The sequence below is a fragment of the Lipophrys pholis genome (genome assembly GCF_963383615.2).
Source record: "Lipophrys pholis genome assembly, chromosome: 5".
Taxonomy (NCBI): Eukaryota; Metazoa; Chordata; class Actinopteri; order Blenniiformes; family Blenniidae; genus Lipophrys; species Lipophrys pholis.
Genome location: NC_137628.1, coordinates 2,694,603 through 2,709,296, shown reverse-complemented (window position 1 = coordinate 2,709,296; position 14,694 = coordinate 2,694,603). Strand labels below are relative to the sequence as shown.

At 43.8% G+C, this 14,694-nt stretch overlaps 1 protein-coding gene across 2 annotated transcripts; it reads right to left on the bottom strand.

The window, feature by feature from the left end:
- Nucleotides 1-6,418: 6,418 nt before the first annotated feature.
- Nucleotides 6,419-13,261, bottom strand: LOC308110135 (ras-related protein Rab-33B-like). Of its 2 annotated transcripts, XR_013935371.1 has the most exons (4): nucleotides 12,752-13,023; nucleotides 9,248-9,426; nucleotides 7,404-8,461; nucleotides 6,913-7,366 (listed from the first exon to the last, which is right to left on the bottom strand). XR_013935371.1 is itself a non-coding variant. In XM_080464243.1 (3 exons), exons 1-3 carry the CDS (start codon nucleotides 12,968-12,970, stop codon nucleotides 8,131-8,133), a joined length of 729 nt encoding a protein of 242 aa, XP_080320369.1. In that variant the 5' UTR covers nucleotides 12,971-13,261; the 3' UTR covers nucleotides 6,419-8,130. The 2 variants fall into 2 exon arrangements, 1 of the variants encoding a protein (XP_080320369.1); XM_080464243.1 differs by having other exon boundaries at nucleotides 6,419-8,461; nucleotides 12,752-13,261.
- Nucleotides 13,262-14,694: the final 1,433 nt, after the last annotated feature.

Genomic DNA, 14,694 nt, shown 5'->3' with positions numbered 1-14,694 from the left:
GAGGCGGATCAGGCTGGAGGTTTACACTGGATCACTGACTCAGGGGAGAACAGTGACCTGTGCTTGTATAATGTGCATGGTCTCTGTTTAGAGGAGGAACTGTATGGATGGATGCTTCTCATGCAGGATGAGTTATATTCATACCTTCATTTATATAAATAAAACCTGGAAGAAGTTTACAAAGTCAAACCACGAGAGAGTAAAGAAATTCAATTCAGAAAAAACTAGAGAATTGTGTGAAATAAGAAAACAGCCTTTAAAAGAATCAAAACAAAAATAAAGATTCTCCCCAATAGGCTGCATGCGAACCTGTAAGATCCTACGACATTAACACCAGGTTGGATTTGTCCCTTTGGTTGTATTGTTCGCTTCAAAATCTGCTTCTTCGGAGCAGTTCGTTAACTGATCCTGAAGAGCGTCTAAACATGGTCAGTTATCACATGGCGTAACATTCATTTCAGTTTCATACCGTAAAGAACCAACAGAACGCTCCTCAAAGTCAAATCAAACACATACAAGCCTTGATTTTTATTTCCTTTTTAACTTTTAACACCATGATTGACATCAACTGGACATATTGGGGACACATACTTTACGTGTCCATGACACGCCATGCACTTTAACACCAATGTTTACAAACACATATTGAAACCATTTACATATTTAAAGATTGTATATTGATACAAAATAACGTCATACGCTTCTTTGCTATTAATAGACTAATATGTTGGGGAGTTTTTTTTATACACACACATATATGTCTAAACATTTTTGACTTCAACACAAGGCCCATGAACCAACGCCATCCAGAGGAGGCTTCAGTCTTGCCAAGTCACCAAGGAAATTGTAAAGATTTCAAAGAAAACCTTGATTTTCAAACAGGTTTCTTCAGAGTATCTCCCCGAGCTGAGATGTGGTGACGCTGCCACGAAAGCTCAGAGACCTGGTTGCTGTCAAACACGCCTCCAAGCCGTGATGTCAGAGGGAGTTCGTGTTTGAGAAATCCTGTTTTCATCTCATAAAGTTCATAGTCTGAGTTTCAAGAAAGACCCGTGTCGGCGGTTCTGGAATCTCTGTGCCACTTTTTGTAACCTTCAACCGTCTACGGCGCAGGAAGCACGTGGGTCTTTCTCAAAACAATTCAGCCTTTAAGAAGGTGCTGTCCAAACTTCAGAGTTAGGCAAACCCTTGGACAATCGTGCAAAAGTTGTGCTGTGACGTTGTCTCTTCTCGCAAGAATAATGTAAGAAAATTGTCTTAAACTTTTCAAATCGCTCTCAGTCTGTCTCCTGTGTTTTCTGTCCCCCTGAGGTTTTTCACCAGGACATCCTCCTGACAGTTTGTAACAGAATGAAGCAGCAGCAGAAGAAGTTTTCTGGACATTTCAACGTATTTCACAGCAGAAGGTTTCATTCAAAATGGTTTTATGTGTCATTATGAGTCAACTTATGGAGTAATTGTTGTATTGACATTTTCATCCTATGTACTCTGCACCACTAAAAGAAAAACATTAAACTTTAAATTTAAAGGTTATTATAGGAGTATTTTAGCGGTCCGGCCCACTCAAGAGGATATTGGTCTCTTCATGGACCTAAACTAAAATGTGTTTGACACTTCTGGATTAAACATTGTAAAAAAAAAAAAAAATAGCTGTATAATTCCTCTACGGATAAGAAATGATATTAGATAACACGGAGAAGCTTTTGAAATCGCCTGTCAGGCTCCACATGCGCCGTGACCTTTGTTGTCTTTGGATCTCGGAGTAACGACAGCTCTCGCAGGGCGTATATACCAAAGGTTAAAGCCAGAGTAAAACCAGCTGTCACTTTCTAACAGGGTGAAATAAAACGTATACTCCTCATCTCAAAGCTCACACTTCAATTCTATAGACTTAATAACACTATTACTTTGCGTTTACCTTTTCTATGTGACCGTTCTTGAAATGATCAAAACGAAATATTGATTTATTATTTAAATCGTCACTAATTACAGACAAAATCAAACATTTGATGATTTAGATAAACGTCTAACAATATTTCGACTGTCTTGACTTCTTCTTATGAATTTACGGCACGAGGCTCGTGATTGGAATAAGAATGACCTTCTAACGTCTAATAATAGTCGACACTTGTGGTGTCAGACATACAGAGGAGGCGTCAGCCTGGGAATTTATTGCACAGCCGCTTTTCAAATCCCATTATTACACCAAGTGGGAATTTCTGCTTTTACGTAGTAAATCCCCATTTTTCTACTCTTTGATATGTTGAAACCCAAATTCAGTGAAATGCATTTATTTTCTTGTAAAAATAGAGTTTAAATATCTGGTAAGTCTTTCTGTAAAGTCTGCAACTGTTGATTTTTGGACGCTCACTTTAAAATTATGATAAATCTTCTTTCCACTTGAAGCAAATTCTTCACTCAAAATGTTTGTTTTTAAGTAAATAATGAACAGATTCTTGTTTAAAGATGAATTTAGGTCAAATTAGCCGGTGACATGTAGTGATGGACATGATACACATATTTTAGAGGCTTTGAGCAACACGTCCGCAAGTTCTTTGGGCGTCTTTTCCGAAAATTGACCGTCGAAATGACGGCTGGACGGCTCGCTGCCTAAAACCACGACGGACATGCACCTGAAGGAGTGTTCCAGAAAGGTAGTTTTTATCCCGAGGAGAGGGCGTGGTCACATGATCTGAGGACGGACGGCATGTGGATGACTAGTATAGTGGACAGATATAAGAGCAGGCCCGAGTGGCGACGTGTCCGAGTACATGTGTATAGCTACATATGCATCGGCGTATCACGTTCTCCCCAAGAATGAAAACTCAGAGAACAAAATCCAGTTGAAAAATGATTTGGGCTTCATCTTTAGGGGAACATGATTCCAGTTTGCAGTCGTTCGTTATATCCGGTTCAACAGGGACAAGCAAGAGGAGGCTCATTCCCAGAGTCTGCAGCTCGCGACAGCTCCGCTCATTCAGTTCAGGCGGTGGGAGATGAGAATACTGCAGGTTCGAGGTCGATTGTCCTCAGCTGGAGCAGGATCAGGAGATTTCTGAGGAGCTCAGAGGATTTGAGGAGGACGCTTGGGATCGCTGTGTCCTGAACAGGAAGTGGAATGTTTGGAGGAGGGAAGGCAGCAGCAGGGAGGTGAGATAGGGGATGAGCAGCTAGAGGAAGCGCCGGAGAACGTTCCAGATTTGGTTGTCGGTGGGAAACTTTTTTTTTGCACTACACTTCCAGTTCCATTTTCCACGTCCATTTTTGGCCACGCCCTCAGATATCATGGTGCCATTCTGAGCCACTTTGCTCATCAATCTCTATTCTATCACCACGCTTATTTTCAGGTCATTTGGAATTACCCCCTCAGACTAGTTCTTGCTATAAAATTCAATTTGGTCCAAAATCTGCAAAAATCCTATATATATTTAAAAATTGTGTACTTCCTGTTGAGCTTTCGGTATGTGTGTAAGAGACTTTTTCGTGCGTCTTCGGGTGTTACACTTGTGTGTCGACCTTCGTAGCTCTCGGTGAAATGGGATCCGGGGGCTGAATTTTTCAAATTTTGCAGGTGGCGCCATTGAGCCATTTTTCCAGACACGTGTGATTCCTGCTTCGAGACATGACAGAGCTGTGACCCATGTCATTTGTGCAGTCGCCACAAGATGTCACAGGAGGGCGCTGTCGCACTGCTTCAATAATGTCTCCTGTGAAGAGGAAGGCTGGTCTCAGAACAGTAAATATTTATTATATTTGAATCTCCAATAATCACATAACATGTGTGTATGGTATGGAAGACAGAAATTCACAGATAAGAATTTGTTTCATTAAACACAACGAAAACTCACATCTACTGTTAGAAATTCTAGCCAAACACTAAATTCTAATATTGTATGAAATCTACAATAAGAAAATAATTGCATGATTAAAAAAGAAAAGCCATTTTCAGCCAGTTTTATTCACAGTTTGTGTATTTTTAAATCCTGCAGTGAAGTACTCCCACGGAGGAAGTTCATAAAAAAAGAGAAATGAGCTTATTAAATTAATTCAAATACAAACATGGCCGCCACAAATAAGCCAGGTTCCGTCTTCAACATGAAGTCATGAACTCATAGACTCCAGAACTTCTTGACGCAGTAGTACTCCAGCAGAGGTTACACACCTGCAGGAGGACCAAGAGGAACTTAATCAGAGACCAATCAGAGGCTTTGGAACCCTTCGCAGACCGGTTTGGACCAGTTGTAAACTGGAATTAGGACCTGGTTTTGGGGGACCAGGAGCTGGACTGACTCACACAGGGACTCCTGGTCCTTGACCGTCGCTGACTCCGCCCACTTGACCCGGATGAATGGTCCCGAGGGCTGCACTGAGGAGTAGTGAGGAGTAGTGAGGAGTCATGAGGAGTAATGAAGAGTAATGAAGAGTAGTGAGGAGTAATGAAGAGTAGTGAGGAGTCATGAGGAGTAGTGAAGTGTAATGAGGAGTAATGAGGAGTAGTGAGGAGTCATGAAGTGTAATGAGGAGTAATGAAGAGTAGTGAGGAGTCATGAGGAGTAGTGAAGTGTAATAAAGAGTAATGAGGAGTAGTGAGCAGTAATGAAGAGTAGTGAGGAGTCATGAGGAGTAGTGAGGTGTAAAGAAGAGTAATGAGGAGTAGTGAGGAGTAGTGAAGTGTAATGAGGAGTAATGAGGAGTAGTGAGGAGTAGTGAAGTGTAATGAGGAGTAATGAAGAGTAGTGAGGAGTCATGAGGAGTAGTGAAGTGTAATAAAGAGTAATGAGGAGTAGTGAGCAGTAATGAAGAGTAGTGAGGAGTCATGAGGAGTAGTGAGGTGTAAAGAAGAGTAATGAGGAGTAGTAAGGACTAATGAGGAGTAATGAGGAGTAGCGAGGAGTAGTGAGGCGTAGTGAGGAGTAGTGAAGTGTAGTGAGGCGTAGTGAGGACTAATGAGGCGTAATGAAGAGTAATAAAGAGTAATGAGTGGTGAGGAGCACTGGAGAGTAATAAGGAGTAGTGAAGAGTAATGAGGACTAATGAAGAGTAATGGGGGGTAGTGAGGACTAATGAGGAGTAATGAGAAGTAGTGAGGAGTAGTGAGGCGTAATGAGGAGTAATGAGAAGTAGTGAGGAGTAATGAAGAGTAATGAGGACTAATGAAGAGTAATGAGGAGTAATGGGGGGTAGTGAGGACTAATGAGAAGTAGTGAGGCGCAATGAGGAGTAATGAAGAGTAATGAGGAGTAATGGGGGGTAGTGAGGACTAATGAGGAGTAATGAAAAGTAGTGAGGAGTAATGAAGAGTAATGAGGACTAATGAGGACTAATGAGAAGTAGTGAGGCGTAGTGAGGCGCAATGAGGAGTAATGAAGAGTAATGAGGAGTAATGGGGGGTAGTGAGGACTAATGAGGAGTAATGAGGAGTAATGAGAAGTAGTGAGGAGTAATGAAGAGTAATGAGGACTAATGAAGAGTAATGAGGAGTAATGAGAAGTAGTGAGGAGTAATGAAGAGTAATGAGGACTAATGAAGAGTAATGAGGACTAATGAGAAGTAGTGAGGCGTAGTGAGGCGCAATGAGGAGTAATGAAGAGTAATGAGGAGTAATCCACTACTCTGCCCAGAGTCAAGCCGCCACCGGCCCTCTGAATATCGTAAAGCTTCGTCTGATCCTGCACTCCGTCGTTACTCTGTGACAGCCTGATACTCATTTCAGCCGGGTTGATACTCCTGCTTTGGGCTACCAAGTACTTCGCTCCAAACATGAAGAGGCTGTTGTGGAAACATGGCCTCAGTGGGCGAGCGGCTGCTGCAGCAGAGCAACGAGGGAGGGCAGTGCTTCAGTGGAGCCAGAGGTGGTCGAGGGGTTCCCTCAGCTTGCTAGAAAAACAGTCTGCCTGTGGTCCCGGCTGTGTGTTTCTCAAAGAGGGGGTCGTAGAGGGACCTCCAGCTGCTGGACACGACCCTGGTGTCGACGTGTTTCAGAGGACCTGGATGTCTTTTGAATTGGTGATGAAAATATGCTGATAACCTGCAGGAAGAGGTCAGCCTGGCGACTAAAGGGTTCTGCGGCGAGAGCTTAAGGCCTGATCCCTCTCTGAACGAGGGACCGGTCCACCCTGTCCACCAACCCTCAACGAGACAGTGGCGTCCAAATACAGTCATTTGATCCAGGAGATAAATGTTTGTCTGAAACCAAAAGAACAAAGTGCTTCAAAGAGATAAAAGTGATCGACTCAATAGAAAAGAGTCCAAGGTGGAACTGTTGTGATCTTAAGAGGTAAATAATCAGGCGAGTACTGACATTTAGCATCCTGCTGATACAGAGAACCAGTGTGAGGACTAATGAAATCCCATCATAACTGTTTTCAAAAAGTTATAAGAGTTAACTTAAGATTGTGTATTAAGGTTTGACAAATGTATAATTGAACTGAAAAAGTTTATTTCGGACATGTGGGAACAACAACAACAACAACAACAACAACAACGTGGCTGTGGAAATTGTCACATATAGCTACGTATGTTTAGGCCCTCAGAAACACGTTTCCCCATAATGAAGAATGTCTAAGATTAATAATAAGAATCTTTACAACTTTAAAAGGTCCTGCTGCTCTCGGTGCTCCGACCCGAAATAAACTCACTGGTGCTTCAGGACCATCAGATTAAACCAGCAGCGGTTCCTCTTGGCCTGTAATTATCCTCCCTCTTGATCTCAGACAAAGAAATCTGGCGTTTGCCTGATGAATGTTGCACCGGTGTGACGCTCGTGCACATGCACGTGCATGTGCACGAGCCCTCAGCATGAGGACACCTCTGTACAGTCCACTGCCAGTGTCCACTTCATCATGTGGCGCCGCGTGAATCATCGATCGGACACGAAGCCGCTAAAACACATGATTCACTTTTCCTGCCACACACACACACACACACACACACACACACACACACACACACACACACACACACACACACACACACACACACACACACACACACACACACACACACACACACACACACACACACACACACACACACACACACACACACACACACACACACACACACACACACACACACACACACACACACACACACACTTCTCGTGTTTCCTGTACTGTAGGAGGAAACAAGCAAATCGTCATCCTGATGTGTTCAAGTCCAAACGGCAACTAAACTGAAGTGACATCACCCTGTCACACACCAATTCACCCTGTCACACACCAGTTCACCCTGTCACAGAACAGTTCACCCTGTCACAGAACAGTTCACCCTGTCACACAGATCACCCTGTCACACACCAATTCACCCTGTCACACACCAGTTCACCCTGTCACACACCAGTTCACCCTGTCACAGAACAGTTCACCTTGTCACACACCAGTTCACCCTGTCACACAGATCACCCTGTCACAGAACAGTTCACCCTGTCACACACCAGTTCACCCTGTCACAGAACAGTTCACCCTGTCACAGAACAGTTCACCCTGTCACACACCAGATCACCCTGTCACACACCAGTTCACCCTGTCACACACCAGTTCACCCTGTCACAGAACAGTTCACCCTGTCACAGACCAGTTCACCCTGTCACACACCAGTTCACCCTGTCACTCACCAGATCACCCTGTCACAGAACAGTTCACCTTGTCACACACCAGATCACCCTGTCACACACCAGTTCACCCTGTCACACACCAGTTCACCCTGTCACACACACCAGTTCACCATCACACACCAGTTCACCCTGTCACACACCAGATCACCATCACACACCAGATCACTCATCCTGGAAACAAGCCCCCACGCTTCCCACACGTTCAAGATCAAATTCACAGATGTTTATATTTCAAACAAAAAAACAGACAACTTCACACAAATGAGAACAAATACCGACGTTGTGGTTGAAACAGGATCAGCGAGCACACATTCATTCACTAACACACATTCATTCATACACACACAATCATTCACTAACACACAATCATTCACTAACACACAATCATTCACTAACACACAATCATTCACTAACACACATTCATTCACTAACACACAATCATTCATACACACACACACACTCACTCATTCATTCATTCACTTGTTCATAAAAAGTCCCACGGTTCCTCTGGTTCCTCAGCAGCAGCTCCACACGTCCTTCTCGGGGTTCTTCTGGATAGAGACTTTAAAGGATCCGCTGTACGCCAGCGGGTTCGCCGCAGACGGTTTCTTCTGCCTCTTCAGTTTGGCTCCGACGGCGGCGACGACGTCCTCCACCTCGTTCTGCTGACACGGCGCGTTGCCGCCGGGCCGCCGTCCCGCCGCGCGTTGCCTCGGCGGGTTCTTGGCCGACGTCTCGAAGAACATCATGCCGTGGGCGCGGGCGAAGGCGAGCGCCCGCTCCTGGCCCACCAGGCCGTCGGAGCGCCGCGGGTCACGGAGGTCGCTCTTGTTCCCCACCAGGAACCTGAAGGAAAATGACGGCCTTTAGAGGGATTCACCCACAAACCTGCTCACACTCTCTTTAAGGTTCCCTCAGCGTCGCCCAGACTTTCTGACGTGAATCTTCTCCGACACCCCAGAAATCCTTTAGCCACCAGAGTTATTGATCATGGGTGTAAAACTCAACTTCTCTGCTTTTAGGAATCACAAACAATCGCTAAGTTAATATGATGTCACTTCCTGTCTGCAGTGAAAGAACAGAGTCTCTAAATGTTTGTTTTATCTTAACTTGAAGCAGCTCAATTTTACTTGTTTGTATAACTACATGTTTTTTCTGCATCTGTGTTTTTACCGATCTTTTCTGATGAATTTATTTTTTGTTTTGTTTCAGCGTCATAAAGCACCTTGTGACTTATGTCTGTGAAAGCTGCTCTATGAATAAAGTTCTGTTCTATAAACAAAATTAAATCAAAGACAAGACAAGACACCAGAAAGAGCACAACACTAAACAAGACGCAGCATCAGAGAAGACAAAAGCAAAAACACGACACCAGAGAAGACACACGACAAGGTGGTGAGGGACGGCGGGACACCAGAAAAGACACGGGCGTAGATATGGTCACATGACCAGACCAGACCAGCAACTTGTCCGATCATGAAATGTTGATTTCACTGCCGCTGACGGAGAAAGTTAATCCAGACAGGAATGTTTTGGTCGCGGCCACATGGAGGAATCCGTCCTCACCTCAGTGGGCGGATCACCAAGTGTGTGACCTAAAACCAGACAGACAGACAGACGGTCCAGTGCTACCTGGGTACTTCCTGTCCCACAGAGTTCTGCCGGCACTCCTCCACCCAGGACGTCAGGCCGCTGAAGCTCGCCGGGCAGCTCACGTCGTAGACGAAGAGCACGGCGTGGACGTTGCGGTAGTAGTGCTGCACCATGGACTTCCGGAAGCGCTCCTGTCCCGCCGTGTCCCACAGCTGGAGCTGATCGCAGAGAGGACATGGAAAAGAGAGAGTGAGACGGCGGGGTGGACCTGAGGGGGGTGGGGGGGGGTGGAGGAAGACTGGGACACGGAAAAGAGGAAACGCAGGAGGTGGAGAGAGGAAAAGAAGTGGTGTGGAAATACCACACACACACACACACACACACACACACACACACACACACACACACACACACACACACACACACACACACACACACACACACACACACACACACACACACACACACACACACACACACACACACACAGTCATCGTGGAGAAGGAACAGAGACATAAACAAGTCAATCTGATGGTTAGAAAGTCGGATCTTCATCATCATCATCATCATCATCATCAGAAACTCGCGCCGCTCATGAGTAGAATCAGTTTATCTGGAAAACGTAAAAACGTTCGGAGAAAAAGCAGCTTAAACAATTAATCCGGAGTTGAGTTGATGCTTTGGAAGAATTCGTTTCCCGATTTGAAGGCATCACGTATTAAAGCTGGAGTGTTTTAATGAACAGAAAACTTCTTTAACACAATATTCATGCACAGGATTTATTTTTAGGACAAAGAAATGAAAAAGTAGTCGCATATAAAATTCAGCCTGTGAAATTAAAACACTAATATTATTGATATGTTTACTATATTTTTAAAAGGACGTTGAATTGATGCCGTATTCAAACTAAACCACTTTGTAATATTTCATGCTTAATATTGCTTAGTTGTCTTCTTTTAATCCACTTCTCTTTCTCTTTCATACTCACTCTGGTTTTAATTCTTAATCACCTTTTAATCTAGTTTAATCCCTCTTTGTTACCGTCAATCTCCACAACCAACCGCTGGAAACATGAGAAGAGGAATCCTGAAGTTATTACAAAATCTGCAGTCGGAAACGTCCTCCGTCATGTGGTCGTTTCAACACTCTCAGGAAACCACACACACACACACACACACACACACACACACACACACACACACACACACACACACACACACACACACACACACACACACACACACACACACACACACACACACACACACACACACACACACACACACACACACACACACACACACACACACACACACACACACACACACACACACACACGGAGCCCACCGTTCATGCATTTCAGTTAGATCTTCTCACAATCTGGGGGATTAAATGCATTAACGTGGCTCGGAGGAGCATTCCTGTGAAAACTCTCAGTCACACACACGCGCAGCTCGGCTGATTCTCTGACATCCAGAGAATTTTCAGGCGGCGACAAACAATCATGTGCTGACGCAGCAGATTCACGCTGCGGCGAGAAACTTAAAAAAAAAAAAAAAAAGGTTTAATTTAAAAAAAAAAAGAGACAGAAATCAAGCTGCAGTGACTTTACAAACCTGCAGAATTATTCTATTTTAAATTGGTGCCAAAGCGTTTTAACGTTGCTTCCAGTGTGTGGAACAGAATTTGCATTGGCTGAACATTGTTGCATCAGTTTCTGTGTTTCTGATTAGAGAATTCAACTCGCGCACGTAATTAATACCACAGCTTCAAGGGCCACATTTCATCTTGACTGATCAAATAGAACCACAATAACCTTTAAATTTAAACTCTGAAGAGTTTAAATTTAAACTCTGAAGAGTTTAGTGAGGAAAATGTCAATAATTTCACAAAACCAAAGAGAATTACTACTGAAAATGTTTTTTTTTTTGTTTTTTTAAGGTTTCAATTTTAATGAAAGCTTCTGGTGCTAAATTCAGTGAAACGTCCAGAAAACTTCTCTTGCTGTTGCATTCTGGGTGTTTTTACAAACTCCCCCTGACATCAGGGCCGTGAGGCTCGTTTGGTCGCTCAGCTTTCCTGGCAGCGTCACCGACATCTCAGGGTTGAGTTTCCTCAATAATCTGAAGAAAAGGTTTTTTATAATCTGTTTTTTTTCTAGATTTTTTTTCCATTTGCTTTTCGATTCGCCGGTTTTAGCGGATCGGAGCGTCTTGCAGGCCGATTGTGGCTCGACTCTCATTACAACCCAGGATGTTCTGTGTGTTCAGACTGTGGAGAGAAACTGTGCAAATCTTTTGGAGTTCATTAGTTTTCTGCAAGAACTGGTATTGAAACGTGATCCAGCCGATACCTCAGACACAAGTACACGAACCCGAACCTCATTAAACACAAACAGTTCCACTATTTGACGGTGCGACGGACCGATGACCCGACCGGGGTCGTCCCCCCCCCCCTGCCGTGATCCTCACAGCCCGCTGAGCAAACCGCTCTGCTAACGGGGGGGATCAGGAAACCTGGAGCGGCGGAGTTTGATCTCTGAAAACAACTTTTTTGACCGAGACGTGGACGTCCGTGACAGATTCGAATAATCAACCAAGGGTCCACAAATGGAGACGATTCAGAAACAGTGGGAGGTGTGGGGCCAGTGGGTGGAGGCCAAAAGACGCCGCGGGATCTGAATCACGAACAAGTGACAGGAGATCAGTTTAAATGCAGGATGTCGATGTCAAGCTTCATTTTTCTGAAATAATCTGGATTAATCAAACTAAAATCCTGTCTTTTTCAATGTGCAGGTCACGAATACACAATGTGAACTTTCCCTGTTACTTTATTTCACACGAATATTTTCTGTCCTTCCTTCTGTCCTTGCGTTTGTCCTCAGAGACAAACGCAAGGACGCCGACAGGCTGTTTTAGTGTCACTGATCGAACTCAGACGCATGTTTCTGGACTGAAGGAAAAAGCTCCTCACACAGGGAGAACGTGCAACCTGCACGGAGAAAGGAACCACGATGTTCTCACTGCAGCAACGTGCAGCCCTCTGATCTCCCTGTGTCAATATCTGGATTTGAATAGCTGCACATGTTAAAACCAATAAGAGAAAAAAACAAACAAACAACAACCTAACAAGACGTCTTCACCTTAATTACACTTTAAAATCCAGAAAAGCTGGAAACATGATTCCATATTCATAAGACTGTTCAGAATAAAAGCAGTGAATAGGAAGGAAGATTCAAGCAGAAAAAAAAAAGTGTATTTTGATTTTAATCTCGACCAATTCCGAAGAAATGGTCAGTATTCTGAATTTAAAGTTGCTTGGGAGGAAAAAAGTCCACGGTTTGTTGGGAAAAGTCAGAATTTGGAGGGAAACGGTTCATAAATATAAGTCACATTTTAAGACTTTTTGCGGCCATTACCTTCTTCCGTAGATTCGCCACGATCTTGTGCGTAAAATGGCACTTTGGCACAGTCTTCAAGCTCCGAAACTCCCAGAATTTATACGATTTTGATTGATTTTAGTGATGTATTTTCTCCACTTTACCTTGAGTCTCTCTCCATCGATGTCCAGCAGCCTCTCGCGGAAGTCCACGCCGATGGTGGCCTCCATGCTGCGGGGGAACTCTCCGGCGCACAGGCGGTGCGTCAGGCAGGTCTTCCCCACCCCGGAGTCCCCGATCACCAGCACCTTGAACGTCCGGCAGCGGCCGACGAGCGACGACACGCTGCCCAGGGAGCTGGAGAACTCCAGAGAGGACTCCATTCACCCGCAGCTCTCAGGAAAACAACCCGAAGAGGAGAGAACTAGTCCGCTCTGATCCGAACTCCAACCGGCGCAGCGGCTCCGAGGGAAGCAACAACTTCTGGAAACACGACCCGAGGAGCGTTTCTACTGCGTGGAGAGACTCCTCAGACCTGAGGAGGAGGAGGAGGAGGAGGAGGAGGAGATAATGGTCCTGACTTCTGGATTGTCTTCTGCTTTTCCTTTGACATCAGGCTGATGGTCAGTCACAATGTGGACAGTTCATCACTTCACATTCACCTCGACTGTTTCCCTGCTGGTCTCCGAACTTCCTTTTTTGGGAAAACAACTTTTTTTTCAATCAAGTGGAGTCTGATTCATCAACACATAACCCTCACGTGCTTTCACCGCAAGCTGCAGGTCGATTCCAAGGGACGAAAATGTTCATTTTGCATGTCTAAAAAAAAAGCCTATCTGACATTTTAATAATCTTTAAAGTCTTTAGAGAAGATGCTAATCTGCGGTGAGTGATCAGTAACATGCAACAGTTCAGTTCATTATGTCTTCAGGTTATTTGTAAGTAGTATTTCTTTTACAAACAGTTGAAACATATTGAAGGAATCTTTGTAAAAGTCGAATTGCTGAAAGTCAAATTTCTCCATATTCATTCATTTGAAAGTTGCATCTAAAACAGAATTTATTGAAACAGAAATATGGAAACATGAAGCAGCATGAGGCTAAAAAAACTATTTAAAACTTAACAATTGGCCTATTTGTGGTCCCTTTTGGAAAAAAAAAAAATCACATTTAAAGCAGAGAATTACATTAGACAGAAGGACCGTCCGCACCAGAACTCCGGTTCACTTAAACAAGCCGTTTTTGGCGGGAGTTTCCCCCCAATTTTTTTTTTTTTTAACAGGGTCCCAGAGTGGGGAAATTCGTTTGGTGAGTCACAGCGCCCCTAAAGGCCTGGCATAGGTACTACATGCCCTGAAGCCCCGTGTTGAACCGTGTTCATAGTGACATGTAGACAGAATTTTATTTAAATTTTTTTTTAAGTACCGGGTAGAAAAAATATCGTTTTGGCTCGTGTGGACGTGGCCTCCTTGTGATATTTTGACAGCAGTTAGAGTGATGGCTCCTACATACAGTCTGTGCACCTTATATATATATTTCAATATAGGCTTTTAATACAACTAGTATGGCTATACATTTTAAATTAGAAGTGTGTTAACCTTTAGTCTTAATGTCAATCTGGTCACTAACATCCGTTTTGTTGTATGTTGGCTGTTGAAAACTTGAATTTCCTTCAGGATTAATAAAGTATTTTAATTTAAGTTCATCCCATTTGTCCTGCTGAGATTTAATTGAAGATGAAACTTTTCCACCTCGTTGTGAATAAACTCAGGAAATTTGGCCCCAAAGCCTTTGAATTAGTCAGATTATCTATTTTCAAGCAAATGAGAAAAAAAAAGAAGAGAGAGAATCCAATTAAACATCTTATGAAGGACAAATAACGTAGAACAAAACCAGCTGTAAATGGACTGTAGGAACTTCTAGACGAACCAGGAACCAACTGATGGAACCAGAATCACGATGTACTTTAACACTTCCAACAAACCCTCTGATGAAGAGACCTGGACCGGTAGATATTCTCTCTTCCTTCACGTTACTTTGTTCTGAAACATCTGGAACTAGACGCGGCCGAACAGTGACGACAACTTCAATTAAAAAAAAAAAAAAAA